The sequence below is a fragment of the Oratosquilla oratoria genome, chromosome 7, assembly GCF_046742065.1.
Source record: "Oratosquilla oratoria isolate Oo_2021 chromosome 7, ASM4674206v1, whole genome shotgun sequence".
Taxonomy (NCBI): domain Eukaryota; kingdom Metazoa; phylum Arthropoda; class Malacostraca; order Stomatopoda; family Squillidae; genus Oratosquilla; species Oratosquilla oratoria.
The window spans coordinates 41079612-41098490 of NC_134783.1; the positions used below are offsets into that span (position 1 = coordinate 41079612).

The 18879-nt window shown below is 39.4% G+C and overlaps 1 protein-coding gene across 14 annotated transcripts in view; it reads left to right on the forward strand.

Annotated features, from left to right (window-relative positions):
* LOC143027103 (transmembrane protein 245) overlaps window positions 1-18879 on the forward strand; it is an 83618-nt gene that overhangs the window by 48755 nt on the left and 15984 nt on the right. For 2 of the 14 annotated variants that reach the window (XR_012966561.1, XR_012966562.1), the window contains exon 21: window positions 7054-7138. The exons of 9 other annotated variants lie outside the window; for them this stretch is intronic. Coding sequence is in view for 2 of the 5 variants with exons in the window: in XM_076188073.1 (XP_076044188.1) it covers window positions 15308-15350 (43 nt within the window). In the remaining 3 variants the exon portion in view is untranslated. 3 more of the 14 variants (XR_012966563.1, XM_076188073.1, XM_076188075.1) reach the window with 3 other exon arrangements.

An 18879-nucleotide genomic window follows, 5' to 3' on the forward strand; every position in this document is an offset into this window, starting at 1 on the left:
GAGTCACAGTCGCCTACTATTATGTGCTGATGTTCAACTTGAATATTCAAATGAAGTAATGTGCAACATTTTAAATAGCTAATTTAACTCGGTATCCATAAATGAAACACCTCAAACCAAAGTCCTAACTGAAACCTATGATAAGTCTAGGGAAAAGTCACTTATACTGTGTATATAATAAAAGACAATCAAAACTCAAAGTTAATAAAACATCTGGGTCTAGTGGCTGGCATCCAAGAATCTTGAAAGAAATGAAAAATGAGATTGTTGTTCCATTAGAAATTATTTTCAAAAAATCAATAATATCTAGAGATGTCCCAAGAAAATGGAAGTTAGCTAACATTACCCCCATATTCAAAAAGGATGACAAAAAGAAGCCAATTGTAGGAAAAATTATGGTAACTTTTATCAGAGATGCTATCAAACACCATTTAGAAACAGTTTAATAAATGATAGCCAGCAAGGATTCAGATAGAAATATTCATGCATCGATAACCTACTTGAATTCTACAACACAGTCATATCAAATTATGACAAAAGAAACAATATAGATTTATTATATCTCGACTTTGTGAATACTTTGATACCATCCCGCATGAAAAACTACCTACGAAATTTGCTTCACAGAAAATTAGTGGTAGACTATTAAACTGGACTAGTAACTGGTTAAAAGATGGTAAACAGAGGGTTGTTCTAAATGGCAAAACTTAGATGGGAAAATGTTATAAGCGAAGTTTCTCAGGGTTCCGTTCTTGTGACACTTGTATTCATAGTACTCATAAATTATATTGACCATGGGCTGAAATCTACTATCTCCAAATTTGCTGATGATACAAAACTGCAGAATGGCAAATGATTGTCTAAACCAATTTGATATTCAAGAAGATTTAGATAAACAAGAGTAATAGTCTGAAAAAATGGTAATGAAATTTAATACAAGTAAATGTAAGATCACAGGTAGAAATAACAACAAGTTATTTGGAAATTCATTAAATTAAGCCTTCCCAACTACACTCAACAGAGGGATCAGATTGTTGAGCCTGTGTTAGAATTGGAAATGGATAGAGCAAGTGGTTTTAGGTAAAGGTGGGATTGAGTCAGGGATGTGTCATGTCGCCATGGCTGTTCAGTGTGTACATGAATGGTGTGGTGAATGAGGTAAAGGTGAGGGCAATGGGCAGGGGACTAGAGATTATTAAAAAAAATGGAGAAAAGTGGGAGGTGAGCCAGTTGTTGGTTGCTGATGACACTGCACTTGTGGCAGGATCAGAGGAAGGATTAAAGGAGTTAGTAACAAAAGGTTGGGAAGGTATGCAATATGAGAAAGTTGAAGTAAAATGTGAGTAAAAGTAAGGTGATGAAATGTACAAGGATAGAGGGTGGCAGTGAGTTTGAAGTCTAAAAGGAGAGAGGCTGGAGAAAGTGGATAGCTTTAGGTATTTGGGGTTACCTGTGGCAGGAAAGGAAGGAGTAGAAGTTGAGGTGAATTTTAGATTGAGAGAAACAAGTAAATATCTTGGATTAAAAAGTGTTGAGAAATAGGCAACTGGGAATGGATGCAGAGGAGATTGTATAAAGGGATGATTATGCTGACTGCATTGCATGGAGCTCCGACTTGGAATTTAACAGAAGCAGAGAGGAAAACTTTATATGTATTTAAGATGAAAGGTCTGAGAAGTATAGTAGGGGGTTACTAGGTTGAATAGAGTGAGAAATGAGGAGGAGAGCGGGAGTGGAAAAAGATGGCAGATGGAGCTGATGAAAGGTTATTGGGATGGTTTGGACACATGGAAAGATTGAGTGAAGAAAGATTTGTAACAGAGGTGTGGAAGGCAGAGATGGAGGGAGTGAACTTGAGGGGACAATCAAGTATGAGATGGATGGATAGGGTGAAGGGGGTGCTGAGCAAGAGGGAAATATTTATTGAGCAAGGAAGTGAGAAAGCTGCAGATAGGGATGAGTGGAGGATGTGTATAGATGATGCTGTTATGCAAGGAAGGTAGGGATGGGGGTTAGGGGGTGCTTATGTGTGAATGATATTTTGATGCAGCCCGAAAGGATTTCTCCCTGTCTTCTCTTTTTCTGCATGAGGGGATGGAGAGGGATGGGGGAGGTCACTGATTAAGTAAAGTGCTTGCTGTGGATGTACTGTGTCTTGCTGCATTGTGTTTGACCCAGGGTAGTTGGTGGATGCAGGGATGACCTGTCATCCATGAGGAGCTGAGATGGGAGGGATGGAGGGGGTGGTGGGAGTGAAATGGGTAGAAATAGGTACATGCCTCTGACTTGGCTACCTCCCGTAAAAGGGGGAAAAAGCTCTTGATATATAGATAGAATAGATTAACAAAAGTGGATAGTGAAAAGAATCTTGGTGTAATTATCAGTAATAATCTCAAATCATCTAAGCATTGTATTTCTGCCTCAGAGAAAGCAAATAAGATTAAGGACTGATTGCATGACCTTTTGGTTTTAAAAGTCCATTTGTCATTAACATATACCAAAGGCTTTTTCCCCCTTATAAGGGAGGTAGCCAAAAAACAGTCATTAATAAGCTATTTAAATCATTAGTTTATCCACATTTGGAATATGCTGTATCCATATGGTCCCTGAATCTCATTAAAGATTTTGAAATATTGGAAAAGTATAATAGCAAGCCACAAAACTAATTCTAAATATCAGAAATAAATTGTACAAAAATCTATTAAAACGTATGAATCTATTTTCCCTAAAAAAAATGTAGACTTGGGTGATGTAATACAGTTCTTTAAGATTCTAAAGGTAATGGACAACATCAAGTGATGAAATTTTCACACTGAATATGAATCAGACAAGAAATAATGGTCTCAAACTATCAGGAAGTAGATTTAATTTGGAAGTAGGTAGAAACAACTTTGCCATCCATGTAGTAAATAAATGGAATAAACTTCCTACAGTGACAGTGCATTTTAATATAGTTCAAAATTTAAAGATTCATTCAGCTAAACATTTAAGAAGTATGTTGTAAAGCCTGCCATTTATTTTATTTTATTGTTTTTCATTTGTTATTATGTTTGTTTATTAATATCTGTTTATTTTTTTACTTGTTTATCTATTCATTCATTTATTATTTTTATTTTTTCTTGCATCAGACCTAGGTATGGAACAAAAGGTCTCCTGTTAGCATGCTCTTCCTATGTAATCCTTTGAGAGAGGCAGAAAGGAGAAGTTTAAATGTGTTTGAGATGAAGTGTCTGAGGAGTATGATAGGGGTTATAAGGTTGGATAGAGTGAAAAATGAGTAGGTGAGGAGAAGAGTGGTGATGGAAAAGGAGATGGCAGATAGGGCTGACAAAAGAGTAATGGGATGGTCTGGACATATGGAAAGAATGAGTGAAGAAGGATTATTAAAAGAGGCATGGAAGGTAGAGGTGGATGGAGTGAACTTGAGGGGATGGTAGAGGATGCAATGGATGGATGGTGTGAAAAGGCCTATAAGCAAAAGGGGAAATGTCTGTTGAGGAAGGAAGAGAGAAGGCAGGAAATAGGGGTGGGTAGAGAATGGTTGTGTATGGATGATATTTTGATGCAGTCTAAAGGGATTTCTCCCCGTCTTCTCTATTTTCTGCATGAGGGGACGGAAAGTGAGGGTCACAAATGAAATGAAGCAGCTTTGTTGTGGATGTACTTTGTCTTGCTGCATTGCTTCTGATCCAGGCAGTGGGCACAAGACAGGGATGACCCTTTATCCATAAAGAGCAAAGATGAGAGGGAGGAAAGGGTGGTGGATGGGAGTGGAATGGGTGGGAGTAAGTACATGCCTTTGTCTTGGCTATTTCCCTTGGAAGAAGCCCTATTATATTGATAGATGTATTAGATTATTTCTATCTTGATCTGTCAAGCCATTCAAGACCATGCATCAGTGATTTGAATTATGTGAACACTTTTTTTATTTTCATAACTTTGAAATTTTTGCATGAGCACATATATATGTGTTTAGCTCAATCAACATGACGTGTTTTGTTGTAATGGTAATGATACAATGATAATTATGATGATAATTATTGCCTCAAATTTTATTGACTGGAAACCTTCACCCCCCACAGTGGAAGGAAATGATGTCTGACCTTTCTCATAGATCTCTTGATAGAGGAAGTGTTGGACTATTGTCTTTGTTGCATTTATGTGAGGGGTTTCTTTATTACCACCTACCGTATTTTTCGGACCATAAGGCGCTTCGTACCATAAGGCACACCCATAATTTGCTATTCCCTGTCCTTACATAAGGCGCACCTGACCATAAGGCGCACCTGACCATAAGGTGCACCGTGTCTCGTCATTGGATAATCATGCATATGTGAGTGCATTCAGAACAATATTTTCGTTGTTGAATGAGAAAAATCAGTTGGGATTTAGCAAAATTACAAAAATAGATTATATATATTTTTATTTTGGTCAGTGAAATCAGACCACCTCCATGGACGGTCTGCCCTGCCAATACTCCTAAAAAACAAACAAACACGTTACGGGAATTGTGGGGAATAAAACCAACATTAGCAGTTTTATTCCCGGAATTCTCTATTTATTTAAAAACACAAGATTACAAATGAAGGTAATTTTTTAGTTTCGACCATGGGCGTAATATAGCAATAAAAAATTAATTATTAATTTTGTAAATTATAATGTATCAACGTAATATGCAATTTTGTGAGCGGAAATAAAAAACAGAAAATGTGCTGAAACAGATTTCGTAAGTAACGAAGTCGTGTTGGACGAATGGTACGCCATGTTTGTTATGATAGATGCCACCGTCGAAGATATGAAAGGGTGATAAATTCGTCTAACCTAACCTAACCTGTGTTTAATAAATCATTACCTGCAAATTAAATGTCATCCGGCTCGTCCTCATTGTTGTCGTCGTGAGAGACGTTGGCGTCCCGATCCTATGCTACCGACTTTGTTCATTAGCATATTTGCTTGTAGCAAGGTATTTTTTATTTTCATCTCCACCCACAAAATTGCATATTACGTTAATACATTTTAATTTACAAAATTAATAATTAATTTTATATTACTATTGAGGAAGCTGGTGGCAGAGTTTGGGAGAGTATGTGATAGAAGAAAGCTAAAGATAAATGTGGGTAAAAGTAAGGTGATGAGATGTACAAGGGGTGAAAGTGGCAGTAGACTGGAAGTGAACATTAAGGGAGAGCGACTGGAGGAAGTGGATAGTTTTAGATACTTGGGTGCAAGTGTAGCAGGAAAAGGTGGAGTGAAGGTGGAGGTAGAATGTAGATTGAGAGAAGCGAGTAAATGCCTTGGTGGTTTAAAGAGTGTAATGAGAAATAGACATTTGGGAATGGATGCGAAGAGGAGACTGTATGAAGGAGTGATTGTGCCAACAGCACTGTATGGGGCAGAAACGTGGAACATAAGAGAAGAAGAGAGAAGGAGTTTGAATGTGTTTGAGATGAGGTGTCTGAGAAGTATGGTGGGGGTTACTAGGCTAGATAGAGTGAGAGGAGGTGAGGAGGAGAACAGGGGTGAAAAAGGATTGGGGAGAGAGGGTTGATGAAAGAATATTAGGATGGTTTGGACACATGGAAAGAATGAGTGAAGAAAGACTAGTAAAAGAGGTATGGAAGGCAGATGTGGAGGGAGTGAACATGAGGGGACGTCCTAGGATGAGGTGGATGGATGGGGTGAAGGGGCTTTGGGGAAGAGGGGAATGTCTGTTGAGGAAGGAAGGGAGAGGACGGAAGACAGAGGTGAGTGGAGAATGGTTGTATATGGATGATGTTGTGACTGCATGAGGAGGAATGGGCGGGGTGGGGGGGTAGTATGTGTGAGTAAATTTTGACGCAGCCCGAAGGGATTTCTCCCCGTCCTCTCCTTATATGCAAAGGGGGACGGAGAGGGGGGGTCGCCGATTAAATGAAGCGGCCTTGCTGTGGATGTACTGTGTCTTGCGACACTGCTTCTGACCCAGGGCGGTGGGCAGGGTTCAGGGATGACCCGTCATCCAGGAGGTGCTCAGATGAGAGGAAGGGTGGGAGGGGTGTGGAGTGTATTTAGGGATGAAATGGGTGGGAGTGTTTTAATGCCTTTCCCTTTGTGGCTACCTCCCTTGGAAGGGGGAAAAAGCCTTGGTATATGTATGTATGTATGTATATTACTATATTACGCCCATGATCGAAACTAAAAAAAATACCCAAATGACTACAGTCTGAGTGGAGCGAGACTATACCAATGCAAAATGGCTGTCTGTGTTGTGGACGCTATCATGTCATAGCCATGATAGCGTGAATGAATGCTGTGGCGACCCGAAAACTGTCGAAGTTTTCACAATTTTCTTGTCAAGATACATGCATCTTGGTTATAACTTAGTTGTAACTTTTGCTAGGCCTATCATGCACTGTCGCCGTCGGCAGGCTAGCTACGAAACGTGTCAAAATAGTACATCACTATCTGAGGCATTTTTTTGCACTGAAGCCACACATAAGGCGCACCACCCGATTTTGGCCGATTTTAAGGATTTTTCCCGCGCCTTATGGTCTGAAAAATACGGTAATTGTAATAGGAAGAGGGGTGCAGTCACCAGCTGTCAGATTTTCTCACGTAAAAAGGTTTAGGAGATCAGGTTGATGTTAAAGAGAAATTTGTAATTCTTCCAGAGATCTAGGTTCATATACTTGACGTTTCTAAGTCAGCACAAGAGGTGGGGGGAGCTGTGCCGTAAAGAATATTTCAGTTTTATTGTCTAAGTGTTCCATGGCCTTTTGATGTCGGTGCACCTAAACAACATCTGTGTGGTATTATAGTTTGTATTGCCTTTAATTTTCAATGATAAACCTTATCAGTAGATCCCATATACATAACTATTCCACCTGTAGATTGGGGTTTAGTTGCTATGGTAGCCAAAATTTGCTTTTAAATAGCTTTTGAATGTTAGCTGTGAACCATTATCAGGTGTTGCTCTCATTATTTCCATTGGCCTATGGGTTTTTTAGTGTTGCATTGTAGTGCTTTGGAACTGACTTGCAATTTATACTGAATAATGTACTTGTTACCCTATAGCCACCTGCTTGGAAGACTTGGCACTCTGATGTAAAGTCATTTCTTGATACTGAAGTAACAACTTCAACTCTGCACATAGTGTCAGGTAATTCCCACAGCACCTTTTCTCTGATAATTTATTGTATTATGTTAGCCAATGCTTCTATCTCTCCATGTACAAGAGATTGTGGACAAAGAAGAATCTTTCACAGTCATCTCCCACTTCTTCTGGCAGAACTTCCCCATTCATACCGGACTTATTCCTTTACTAGTCTATCTCTACCTCCTGTGACTCCCCACTTTGGTTAAAATGTGCACTGAATAGGTAGTTGGTTAGCTTTCTTGCTTCCATTAACAAATTTGGTTATCCAGAATCCATTTGTCTTGTCATTATGAAGTAAGAAAGATTTTAATGGTACTGGACTTGGAATATTTATGTAACTTAGTTGAACTTCCAAGCATTTACTTACCTCCTTTATAATTCACTTGCTCCATGTTCACTCCTCCATTCACTGCCACATGCACTCCACTTCCTTAAGCCACACACCCATGGTAAGACAGAATACAAATATTGGTTTTGATTGTCATTTATTGTGTTAGAATGTAGGAATACTTTCACATTGTATACATTTGTCTCAAATGGAAAAACATTTCCAGCATACTTGACAATATGGTATGTCTGCCATTGTTACTCTTTTGGCCATCACTGTCATATGCTGCAGCCACAGACATGATCGAGTTTTTGTGGTTTTTAGGATACAAAGAAGCCCAAGTCTTTTGAAAAGCTTGTGTCATGGATTTTGGTCTCAACATCTTCCCCACCACTTTGTATTTAAAGTTACCTTAGTGTTATTTTTAGAACAGCATTTCTGCACTTGTTGGTGATCTACTTTCTGATTGTGAAGGTAGTACATAGAAGATTTATCTGTGAATTTCTGGTCTTGTTGGTGATTAAATATGTGACTGGTTGTGAAACTGGTACATATGTGTCTGTATGTGGCTCAATACCTCTTACAAGAGGGTGGTCAATTCAAAGTATACCTTTGCTTTGGCACTTCAAAGGCGAAATAGAAAAAATTGAGAGGTCCGTAGTCATCTCAACTTTCCCTCATTTAGTCACCTTTTACATATAGGGCATGGTGCCATAATTCTTGTGCCCTCCCAAAGAATGACATGAAAGAGCTAGCTCTGATATTTGCTATCTATATGATAGGACTTCCAGTATTGATCAGTATGTGGTGCAGCTGTTGCATGTCTTCTGGCTTTGATCATAGTTGACATCTGTTCATGAATCCTTACATGTCCTGTTGACTGGTTGATGACAGTATTTACCTTGTTGTAATATACGGGAGGGGAGCTATGCTCGTGGTGACCCGTCTTTGTATCTCTCTGCATCAAATTTTATCTTAAAATCTTGTATAGTGTTTGCACATACTGTTTTGTTGTCTAATTTGTTCCATGTATTAATCGCTCTGTGTGGGAAACTGTTCCTTTTCAAGTTTTTTCTATAACTATCTTTTTTCAGTTTTTTTCCGTGTCCTCTCGTTTTACCGTTGTCCCACACTAACAGGTCATTCCTGTCTAAAACTTCCATTCCTTTCATTATTCTGTAGATAGTCAGCAAATCTCCTCTTTCTCTTCTTTGTTCCAGAGTTGGTAGGTTCAGTTTGGATAGTCTTTGCTCATATGTTAGTTCGGCGAGAGTCGGTGCTAGTTTGGTTGTCGCTCTTTGTAATCTTTCTAGTTTCTTAATATTCTTTTTGGTACTGGGTGTCCAAAGTGATGCTGCGTACTCAAGTTTTGGTCTTATTAGTGTAGTTAGTATCTTCTTTATCATTTCTTCATCCATATAAGTGAATGCCACTTTGGTGCACTGGAAATTTGGATTTTTCTTTTTATATACATCACTCTTCTCTTTTTCTTTTCTTTTTCCTTTTCTTTCATTTTTCCCTTTTCTTTTTTCTTTTCTTTTATTTTTTCCCTTTCTTGTTTTTTCTTTCTTTTTATTTTCTGTTTGTGGAACATTGAAACCAATGGGTACCAGAATACTGAAGTGGGAAGAAAGCATCATAGTTCTGTAGGAAACTGTTGTAAGTTAGCATTGTTTGCACTGTTTTCAAAATTATTGAACTGTACCATGTAGGGAAATATTGGAATATTCTTCTCCATTTTTATTTATTATTTTACCATATGCACAGTTGATTAATAAAAAAAGTATATTTATATATATAGTATGCAGTTTTCTCTTGATAGCATAAGTTTTCAATCAAATACAACTAGGTAAATACATACAAAAGACCTAAAACTTCATCCACAATCCTTGATCTAATCTCTCCTTTTTTGCATGTAGCATTCTTTAGCATGTGAGAATTTGACATAAAAGTTATACAATGTTGTTTTATGTCTGCCATGCATGATAAAGTGATGGGTACCTGCTATTGTTGGTCCTGTAAGATGGACATCAGAAAGATTCATCTTCCTGCCATCCATCTTCGGAACCTGTCAACACCTTTGCCTCCATCAGGAGGTGCGTTCTTCAAGGGACTCTTGGTCTCTGGATTGGGCCCCAAGATCTCTCAGCTTCAGCTTTATTTCCTCCATCTTTTCACATAAGAAAAGAAGACAACTGGCAACTGCTCCCCTCCTACCATTACTATAAGCCAGTGACAGAAACTGTCCCACTTCAGTGTAACACAATCCAGAGGTTCTTCTCTGAGAGAGCTATCAGAGGGTCTGCATACCATTGCTAGCCACTAGGGGGTTTGCAATTTTCCAATCAGTGAAATTCAAGGCAACAATTATTATTAGTCGTTATTGTTATGGTTATATACACGTATTGATACCAAAGGCCCACTCTGCACCCATCTTACACCCACGAACTACCCATTCAACACCCTTCCATCTGACCACCTCACATGAAATGCCTTCAGGCCCAATCAAGGATAAGAGAATTTGGATATATATCTGCATTGTATTAGTGTGGGGCTGTTTTTATGTTGCTTATAGTAGTAGGAAGAGGGGAGCAGCTGAAAAGATGGAGGAGATACAGTCAAAGTTGAATATCTTTGGCCCAGTCCAAAGATTGAATGAAGAAGTTGACAGGTTTTGAAGATGGACAGTAGGGAGATGGTTCTCCATGACGTCAATCTCTCGGGTTTACCCAGTCCATCTGAATACCAGCATGTTTTTGTATTACATTTTTTGAATAATTTCGGCCATATTATTATTGCCATTGATTGTTTTATTCCTCCATTCCAGATTCTGTAATTTGCTCCTAATGCTTTGCTTGTTGTATATAGTTTCCATCCTTGTAGAGTAGCTTACATTGTTTCATGTCCATGCAGCATTATTTTCTCTAAAGAAGCTAGAAGAATTTAAAGTCATGAAGAATAATGAGATGGAATTGATCAATGTAGATGGACAGTAGAATGAAAAGTGGGGAAAACTAATGCTTTGGGGTTTTCTTGTAAACAAAATTTTGGCATACTGTTTACATTGGATGTGACGATATCATTCTGCTGAAAGATGGATGAGCTGAAGGTATTTTAATTATTGGAGACTTGCTACAGTTCATTGTCTGCCACAGAGCTATATAAAAGTGGCATTAACGGGGACAGTATTGAAAAAGTGCATCACCATATTGAAAATATTAATGGAAATTGATTGAAAAAAATTAGTAGTCTTGTAGAGGGACCATGACCTCAGGCCTACTTACCAAGCCCTGAAAAAAGCTCTGCTCCAAATATGGGACCCAGAGGAGCACAATCTGAATAGAATTTGGTGCATTGTGGAATGCTGTGGGATTTTCTGCAGGTCCGTAGAATTCCTGCAAGGATTATTGACTTGATATCTGGCTTGTACTCTGGGGCAGAAAGTGCTTTAACCCCTAGAATACGGTTGTAGTACTCCCCAAGGCAGACGTAGCTCCTCTTGGGGATCGATGCTACCTGCGAAGAGCCGGTGGCCAGGGTTGGTTGCCGCCGTTTGGCCCCCAACTCTTGGGGTTGGGGGTTGGTCCCACGACGTAGACGCTGCGGCTCCAGGACATGAGAGGCACACAAACACTTGCCGCAGCCACCACAAACACATCACACCCGCTACACTACATAGCAGAACACCCACACACACCAAGAAACATTAAAACAACACCCAAAGACCTGTATCACACACAGATACTCTCTTTTCTTCCTCCACAACCACCAAATACCAGCCTCCGGAAACATATTCATAATCATATCACTCACCGCTCCATTAACACACTGAAAGACAACACACTGCTGCATGCCAGACCCCCTGACATCCACCCTTCTGAATCCTCTCTCCCACGAAAGGACAGAGTCCACCTGGCCAGACTGCGGTGCGGCCACCACCCAGCACTTATAAGCTACCAGAAGAGGCTGGATGACTGCATTGTGAATAGCTGCCCAGGATGTAACACTTCACCCCATACCATACAACACATAATGGAAGACTGCATTATACACAATCATGCACGCAAGCAATACAACATACACTCTATAAAGGATTTGTGGGAAAACCCAGTTTCGGTTGTGGCATTCCTTGGGGAGACGGGACTGCTCGGACAGACAGTCTAGGGAACGACAACAACAACCCCTAGAATACGATGATGCTTATGTAGGCACCATGAGATGTGAGTGGGTATATGAAGGTACTGGCGTCAGCATCTTGATTATATTTATCTTGTAGTTATAGCTGAGTGACCCTTGTTTCTGTGAATAGGCTTGATCATGTTTCCTGTGGTAGTGAATATTGAGGGTGAGGGAGAATGAGTATAACAGCTGCAACTTTATATTTATAATGTGTGTATTGTGATGCATCATCATACATCAGACAACCCAGTGTGTGCACTAGTATTCGACTTGTATGGAAGAGGTTAAAGTATAGAGAAGGTGTGTCTAGCTTCTTTCCTGTTAATTCAGGAGGAAGGCAAGAGTGTGACCTTGCTCCAGCAATTTTCAACACCTGCATGGACCATTGGATAGAGTTGTCAATCAATGTCATTGCAGAGCATCTATCGACAACACCAAGGTCACTGACCTTGTGTTTGTTGATAATGCTGTTCTTCTTGTGGAGGTCCTCGTTGCAGCCCTTGATTCACTGCACAGGGAGGCGAGACCGCTTGGACTTGAGATCTCCTGGACCAAGACTAAGGTCAAGGAGTTTGGGGGCTTACTGGGTGACACAGTTCAGTCTGTCCATGCATGTGGCAAGGACATTAAGGTCTTGGAAAGCTTTACATACCTTGGTAGTGTAGTGCATAACAGTGGTGGGTCATGTTAGGAAGTACTTCGAAGGGTCGGCATTATCCGTGGTTATATGAACTCTCCACCAGAGTATATGGCATTGTTATTATTTATACAAGAGGACTAAGGTTCAAATCTTATAGTCACTTGTGCTCCCTGTCTTGCTGTACAACTGAGTGACATGGACATTGAATACTGATTTGAAAGGTGTTGATGTCTTTGGTACTAAGTGCCTTCAGAGAATCATGGGGTATTGGTGGAATGACTTTATATCAAACCAGAGATTGTACTGTGAGACTGAGTCTAAGCTGGTCACCAACATAATTCGTGAATGTCAACTCTAGCTATATGGGCATGTGGCATTTACCCCTAATGTTGATCCTACTCGCAAGTTTGTCTCCACAAGAGAGAACCCTCGATGGAGGAGACGAAGAAAGGGACGTGTAGAATTCGTGTCTGGGGCAAGTTAATTGAACGTGTCAAGAGTTGTTTGGAATGAGAAGGGAGGAAGGGTGGCTGCATGGGAGCTTGCTCAGAGATACTGTAGGGACTGGCACTGGCGTGTGAGTGAAGCAGCGCACTCCCAGGCATATGCCCCTAATTGATTATAAGGATGATTTCCTCCCGTACTTATAAGCGTGTTTAAGATGTGACAAGATAGATACTGAGTTGCTGCATGGACTGTAACCTTTTGCACAAACATGTTATAGGAAATATTACAAGATGAAGTTGGAATAAGTGAGCCAAATTCTCCTCCCCCCCCCCTCTCTCTCTCTCTCTCTCTCTCTCTCTCTCTCTCTCTCTCTCTCTCCTCACCATCTCTCTCTCTCTCTCTCTCTCTCAATCTCTCCTCACCGTCCCCCTCTCTCACCATCCATCTCTCTCTTGCCCTATCCCTCACTTTTGCCCCCCTCTCTTGCCCTCCTCTCTTTCTTGCCCTCGTTCTCTCGCTCTCTCTTGCCCTCGTTCTCTCGCTCTCTCTTGCCCTCCCCCTCTCTCTTTCCCCCTCTCTCTTTCCCCCTCCCTCTTTCCCCCTCCCTCTTTCCCCCTCCCCCTCTCTCCCTCCCCCTCTCTCTTCCCTCCCCCTCTCTCTTCCCTCCCCCCTCTCTCTCCCTCACCCTCTCTCTTCCCCATGCCCCTCTCTCTCCCCCACCCCCCTCTCCCCCTCCCCCTCTCTCATCCTCCCCTCTCTCTCTCTCACTCTCCTTCTCCTCCTCTCTCTTTTGTCCTCCCTCTCTTTCTTGCCATCCCCCTCTTTCACCCTCCCCCTCCCTCGCCCTTCTCTCCTCTCTTGCCCCCCTCTCTTGCCTCCCCCTCTCACCCTCCACTCTCTCACTTGCCCTTCCCCCCTCTCTCCCTTCCCCTTCCCCCCTCTCCCTTCCTCTCCACCTCTCTCTCTCCCCCTCCCCCTCTCTCACCCTCACCCTCTCTCTTGCCCTCCCCCTCTCACCCTCCTCTATCTCTCTCCCTCTCTCTGTCTCTGTCTCTGTCTCTCTTGCACTCCTTCTCTCTCTCTCTCTCCCCCTCCCCCTCTCTCTGTCTCCCCCTCTCTCTCTATCTCTCACCTCCATCCTCTCTCTTGCCCTTCCCCTCCCCCCTTTCTTTCACTTTCTTCTATTTCTCTCACCCTCCCCTATTTCTTTTGCCCTCCCCCCATATCTCTCTCTCTCTCTCTCTCTCTCTCTCTCTCTCTTTTTTTTTCTTTTTCTTGCCCTCTTTCTTGCCCTAATAATATGTATAATTTTCTTTGAGTAGGGTAAACAGCTTTCTTAGAAGTTCTTTTTGCCCTTTTTAAGTAATGTGAACAAACATTTTGAGTGATAGTGTGAAGATCCATGCTGTGAAACGGTTGTGCTTCGATGCATGTCTTCTAACCCATGCAGTAGGTCAGGAAATGAGATGACCCTTCTTTCCAAAAGTGCTGAGATGGGAGGGGGTAGTTGAATGAACGAGATGGAGTAAACTTGAGAGGAAGACCAAGAATGAAGTGAATGAATGCGATGAAAAGGGTCTTGGAATCATAGGTAATGTATGATAAGTGGGGAAGATCGGAATGAATGGATGATAGGATGAGGTGATCCATAGGGGCATTCTTCTCATCTGCTTTGTAGATTAGTCTTTAGTGTACCCTGCTGTGGAATAGATGTGCCTCACTACATTGCCCTTAACCCAAGTAGTGTGGTGGGATACAGAAACTCCCCTTCCTCCATAAGATGCTTAGATGGGAGGGGGTGTTAAATGGTGTATGTATGGTGTGGGTGTGTCTGTTTACCTTATTTTGATAATAAGATCGTTATGTTCCTGGAGTTAACTTTTTCTCCAACTGTTATACCGAGTTTCAAACTTGCATATGGTTTTAGTTTGGTATATGTCATCTAAAGTATTCTGGGAGTTCATACATCTTAATGGGATTTTTTTTCTTGACATCTTTTAGACATATGGTCTCTTTTTGTTTTGTTTCCATGATTTCATGACTGTCCCAAACCTAGGGAACTTCATGACTCTGTCTCAGACTTAGAAATCCTCTCTATCATTTCAATCTACTTTCTTTAATAACCCAAACACTACTGTAAGTCATCTCTTTCTGTGCAAAGCTGTGGGTGTGGATAAGAGATGAAATCATTACATTAAAAGTGATCCTTGTTGAAGCATGTCTATTTTTATGCCTGTGAATGAATGTAGATATTCCATTAATTATTAATTCCTTTTGTTTGCAGGTATTTATATTTTTTGTATGTTTGATAATCTGGCAGCCATGAAGGTCAGTGGAGTAAGCTTTTTTCTGCTAAATATTCATTGTCACTCATAATGTTATCCAGATGGGTGGGTGATTTCTATCCTTGAAGAAATTTGCTGAAAAAGAAAAGGAAAGAAAAAAAAAAAAAGCTATATTCATGTTACCATTTTCTGTGGTATGTGTGAGTAAGCATAGTTGTACATTTTTATGTTATACTTATTGGTAAACTATATTTTATTATTTGTTTATCTGTTTATTTGTTTGTTTTCCTAAGAATGCACATCATGCATGTCAACATGAACTTACCAAAGTTCTAGACATGTATTGGCCAAGCAGTACTCCCAGTTAAAAAAAAAAAAAATAGATAAATCACTAGGTGCGTAATATTTTTAAGGAATAACATCATAGTAAGTTCCTCTATCTGGCTTTGGTATTTGCTATCACTGTGCTTTCCATATGGCTAGTGCTATATTATGCACATAAAGTAGTGAGAGTCCCTGGAAGGGATGGTGTCAAGACATTGTTTTTATGAAATGTAGGGATGTTGTAGGATAATACGCCTAACCCTCAGCATTTGTTGGGGGGTTAGGGTTCACCGACCCATAAGAATATGGAATTTCTACATATAATTTCAAGCCCCTTAGACCTCTGTCATATGCAAAGAAATATTACCAGGAGGCACCTAAATCTATTTCGACATGTCAAAATTGACTGAATAAAAAACAAACTTTATTCAACACAAAATAACAGATTGTAGTAGTTTGTAGTATACTTAAACATATAAGTAACTGACACTGATGCAGGCAATACATTATAAAGTAAATTGCAAATTTGTAAACCTGTTATAGTGTGCCTATTATGGTGATTTTTTCCAAGTGCCTCATTGTTGTAGAATACTCGTAGAAGGGTATAGCAAGGTGCTACTTGTTGATTATTTGCTAGTCCAACTGCACTCATTTTAAACCCAATTCCTGGCATTGGTCTCATGGCTTTTGAATAGTAGGTAACTAAACCCTATTCTTGGCAATGGAAGTTGATTCATTTGTATTCTGTTTGGAGTATGATTTCTTATGTTTGGAATGACTGTGGTAAAACTTAGCTCATTGTTCATATTTGTAAAACCAATATAAATGTAAATCTTGGTGCTACATTTTTTGGAAGGATAAATGTATTTTTGGAGTGTATGATAGATACATACATGTATGTATGATAGATAAAGAAATATTTCTTGATAATTAGACATGGGGTCTAGATCTTGAAATGTTTGCAGCAGCCAGAGCCCTCTGTTCTAGAAACTTTTAAAAGTAAAAGTAATTTGTTGCTATCATACAGAGTATTGTATTTGTAGTAAAACTTGTTTGCTGTGAAAGATATTTTGAAGATGACTGGTCTAAAGATATTCTGGTCAGAAACTTATGGATCGTGTTAAGAAAATGTTCTAATTATGAACATTATTTGCTAAATGTGACATTTGTATCCATAAGACATCTAGTGACCTTCCCTTTGTTATTTAGATATACTCGGAGGAGAAAACCAAATGATAAAGACTGAATGTAATAACATTGATCTTCAAGATTTGCTTTAATTTTTGAAAAAAAAAAGACTTGTTTTATTTTGTTTATGTTAAGTATTCATACTGCTTGATTAGCCCAGATAATTCAGCATATTGAATAGATTCACAAAGTTCATTGTGTAATATTTCATGTGCTACTGGGTCATTATATGACTTCTTGGTACAGTTAAATGTGATACTTTGAGATGATATTGTTTTGACTACTCACCCAATGTGATAATTGATATTAAGTTAAGGTAGAACTTTGACCATTTTTGCTGTCATTATTTGTTATTGCCCAGTTTATCATAAGAAGTGTAATTTTCTTTTAATTTTGATATGCCAGTCATCATGATTTAATAAACTTATTGGCACAGTCCAGCTGGGTATAACTGAGCAAATCCTCTTTGACAGAAATCAAGCAAGTGAAGTAGTAGAGTTAGTGAATGCCCATATGGAATATAATTCCACTTAACCTTGCTTTATGTGACTTTGACAGTCAAAGTGTGACTATGTTATGAGATTTGTTACTATGACTTGGACTCTTAAAAAGGGAAATTTTAAGACATTTCACATCCATTGGCAGTTAACTTCATTTCTTTCTAGTATTATTCCTCTGCATTTTATTTTATTTTTTTTATTTATTTGATTTGATTATTTATACTTATTATTCTTTTAACAATATATTATATTCTTCCATTGAATGAATTTGTACTAGCCATTATAGATAAAAGCCAAGATAGAACAGTGAGTATCTCTCTTTATGGAAAATGTTAAGTTAGATTTAACACCTAAACTGTTGAATAAATGCTATACAAATGAATAAAATGTAATGGTTATTAATGGAGATAGAACAGATAGATCTGTATGAAAGCCAGTCTTGTCATTTTGTTTTAATAGGAACTGTTCAAGGATAAAAAAAATTCACCCATCATGATGATGTTATGAAGACTAAACATGAACAATCAACTGAGAAAGTACTTACCATCAATACAGAGTTATATGAAACTTTCCTGCATGGTTGCCAGACTATGTAAGGTTGTATTCCAGATGAGGGACCAATGATGAATACCTGCAAATGATAGTACTTAAAGACAAATGTGGGAGAAGCTCTTTTCCCTTCTGCCTGTCTTCAAAATTCGTTAATATACTTACTTCATCAGGAGCTGATAGTTTCAGGAATTGTCTCAAGGTTTATCTCCATCACCTATAACTGTATTTCCTCGAGCTTTTCATATAAGGAGAACTCATAAATGACAACTACATCTTTCATATACTACTAAAATCCAGTGTCATAGCAGCATTCCCACACCAATGCACCATAATCTTCCTTTCCACAAAGATCTGTGGGAGGGAAGACCAATGATGGGTGGTGATCCTGCAAAGTGAACAATAAAGAAAATCGTCTCTCTACTGCCCATTTTCAAAACTGGTCAACCTCCTCACCCTCATCTGGAGGTACAGCCCCAAGGGACTCTCATTGTCTCTGGACTCGGTCCAAGTCAAGCTCAGCTGGATTTTTTTCCACTTTTTCTCATATGGAAAGCTGGCAACCAATGACTGCTCCCCTGCAACTACTTTAAGCCAGTGACATGAAAACAATCCCACATTAGCACAACAGTTTGCTACAGTCCTAGGTCCCTCCCATAGGCCTTTGGGAGAGGCCTAGGAATGAGACTTGTGCAAGGTTGACCAGGGACAACGGATTAATTGAGAATTATATTTCAGTGTACTTTTTTTTTGTGCCACTGGCTCATAGTAATAGGAGAGGAGCAATTGCTCTTTGTCAGTTGACCTCATGTGGAAAGATGAAGGAAATAGTGATGATGTAGAAAGATCCTGGGCCAGACCCAAGGTTTACACCTTCATATGGAAAGGAGGAGGATGTTGACAGGCTTTGAAAATGTCATTGCTTACAAAGTACCTGTTGATCCCTTGACTGTGTAAGTTTTGTACAGTCAATATTTTAGGAGTTAGTGGACCAGTCACATAACAATGGAACTAAAGACCCTGTTTTTTCAATTTTTTCCCATGTAGAATCAATGGAAAAAGAATTTTTTATTTGACCATCTCCCTTATAAGGGTATTAAGATTTTTCATAATTTTGCACAAGTGTACACGTGATAAGTTTCATGCAAAATTGATGAATATTGGAACTTTATTTTGTGTACCTGCTAACATTGTTTGCATTTTGTATATAATTTTTTTTTTATTTGTCATTACCATGTTTTAGTTTTAGTATATGCATTCCATTTTTGTTGACATGTTTGTGTTGACCCTGGATTAGCTTTTGT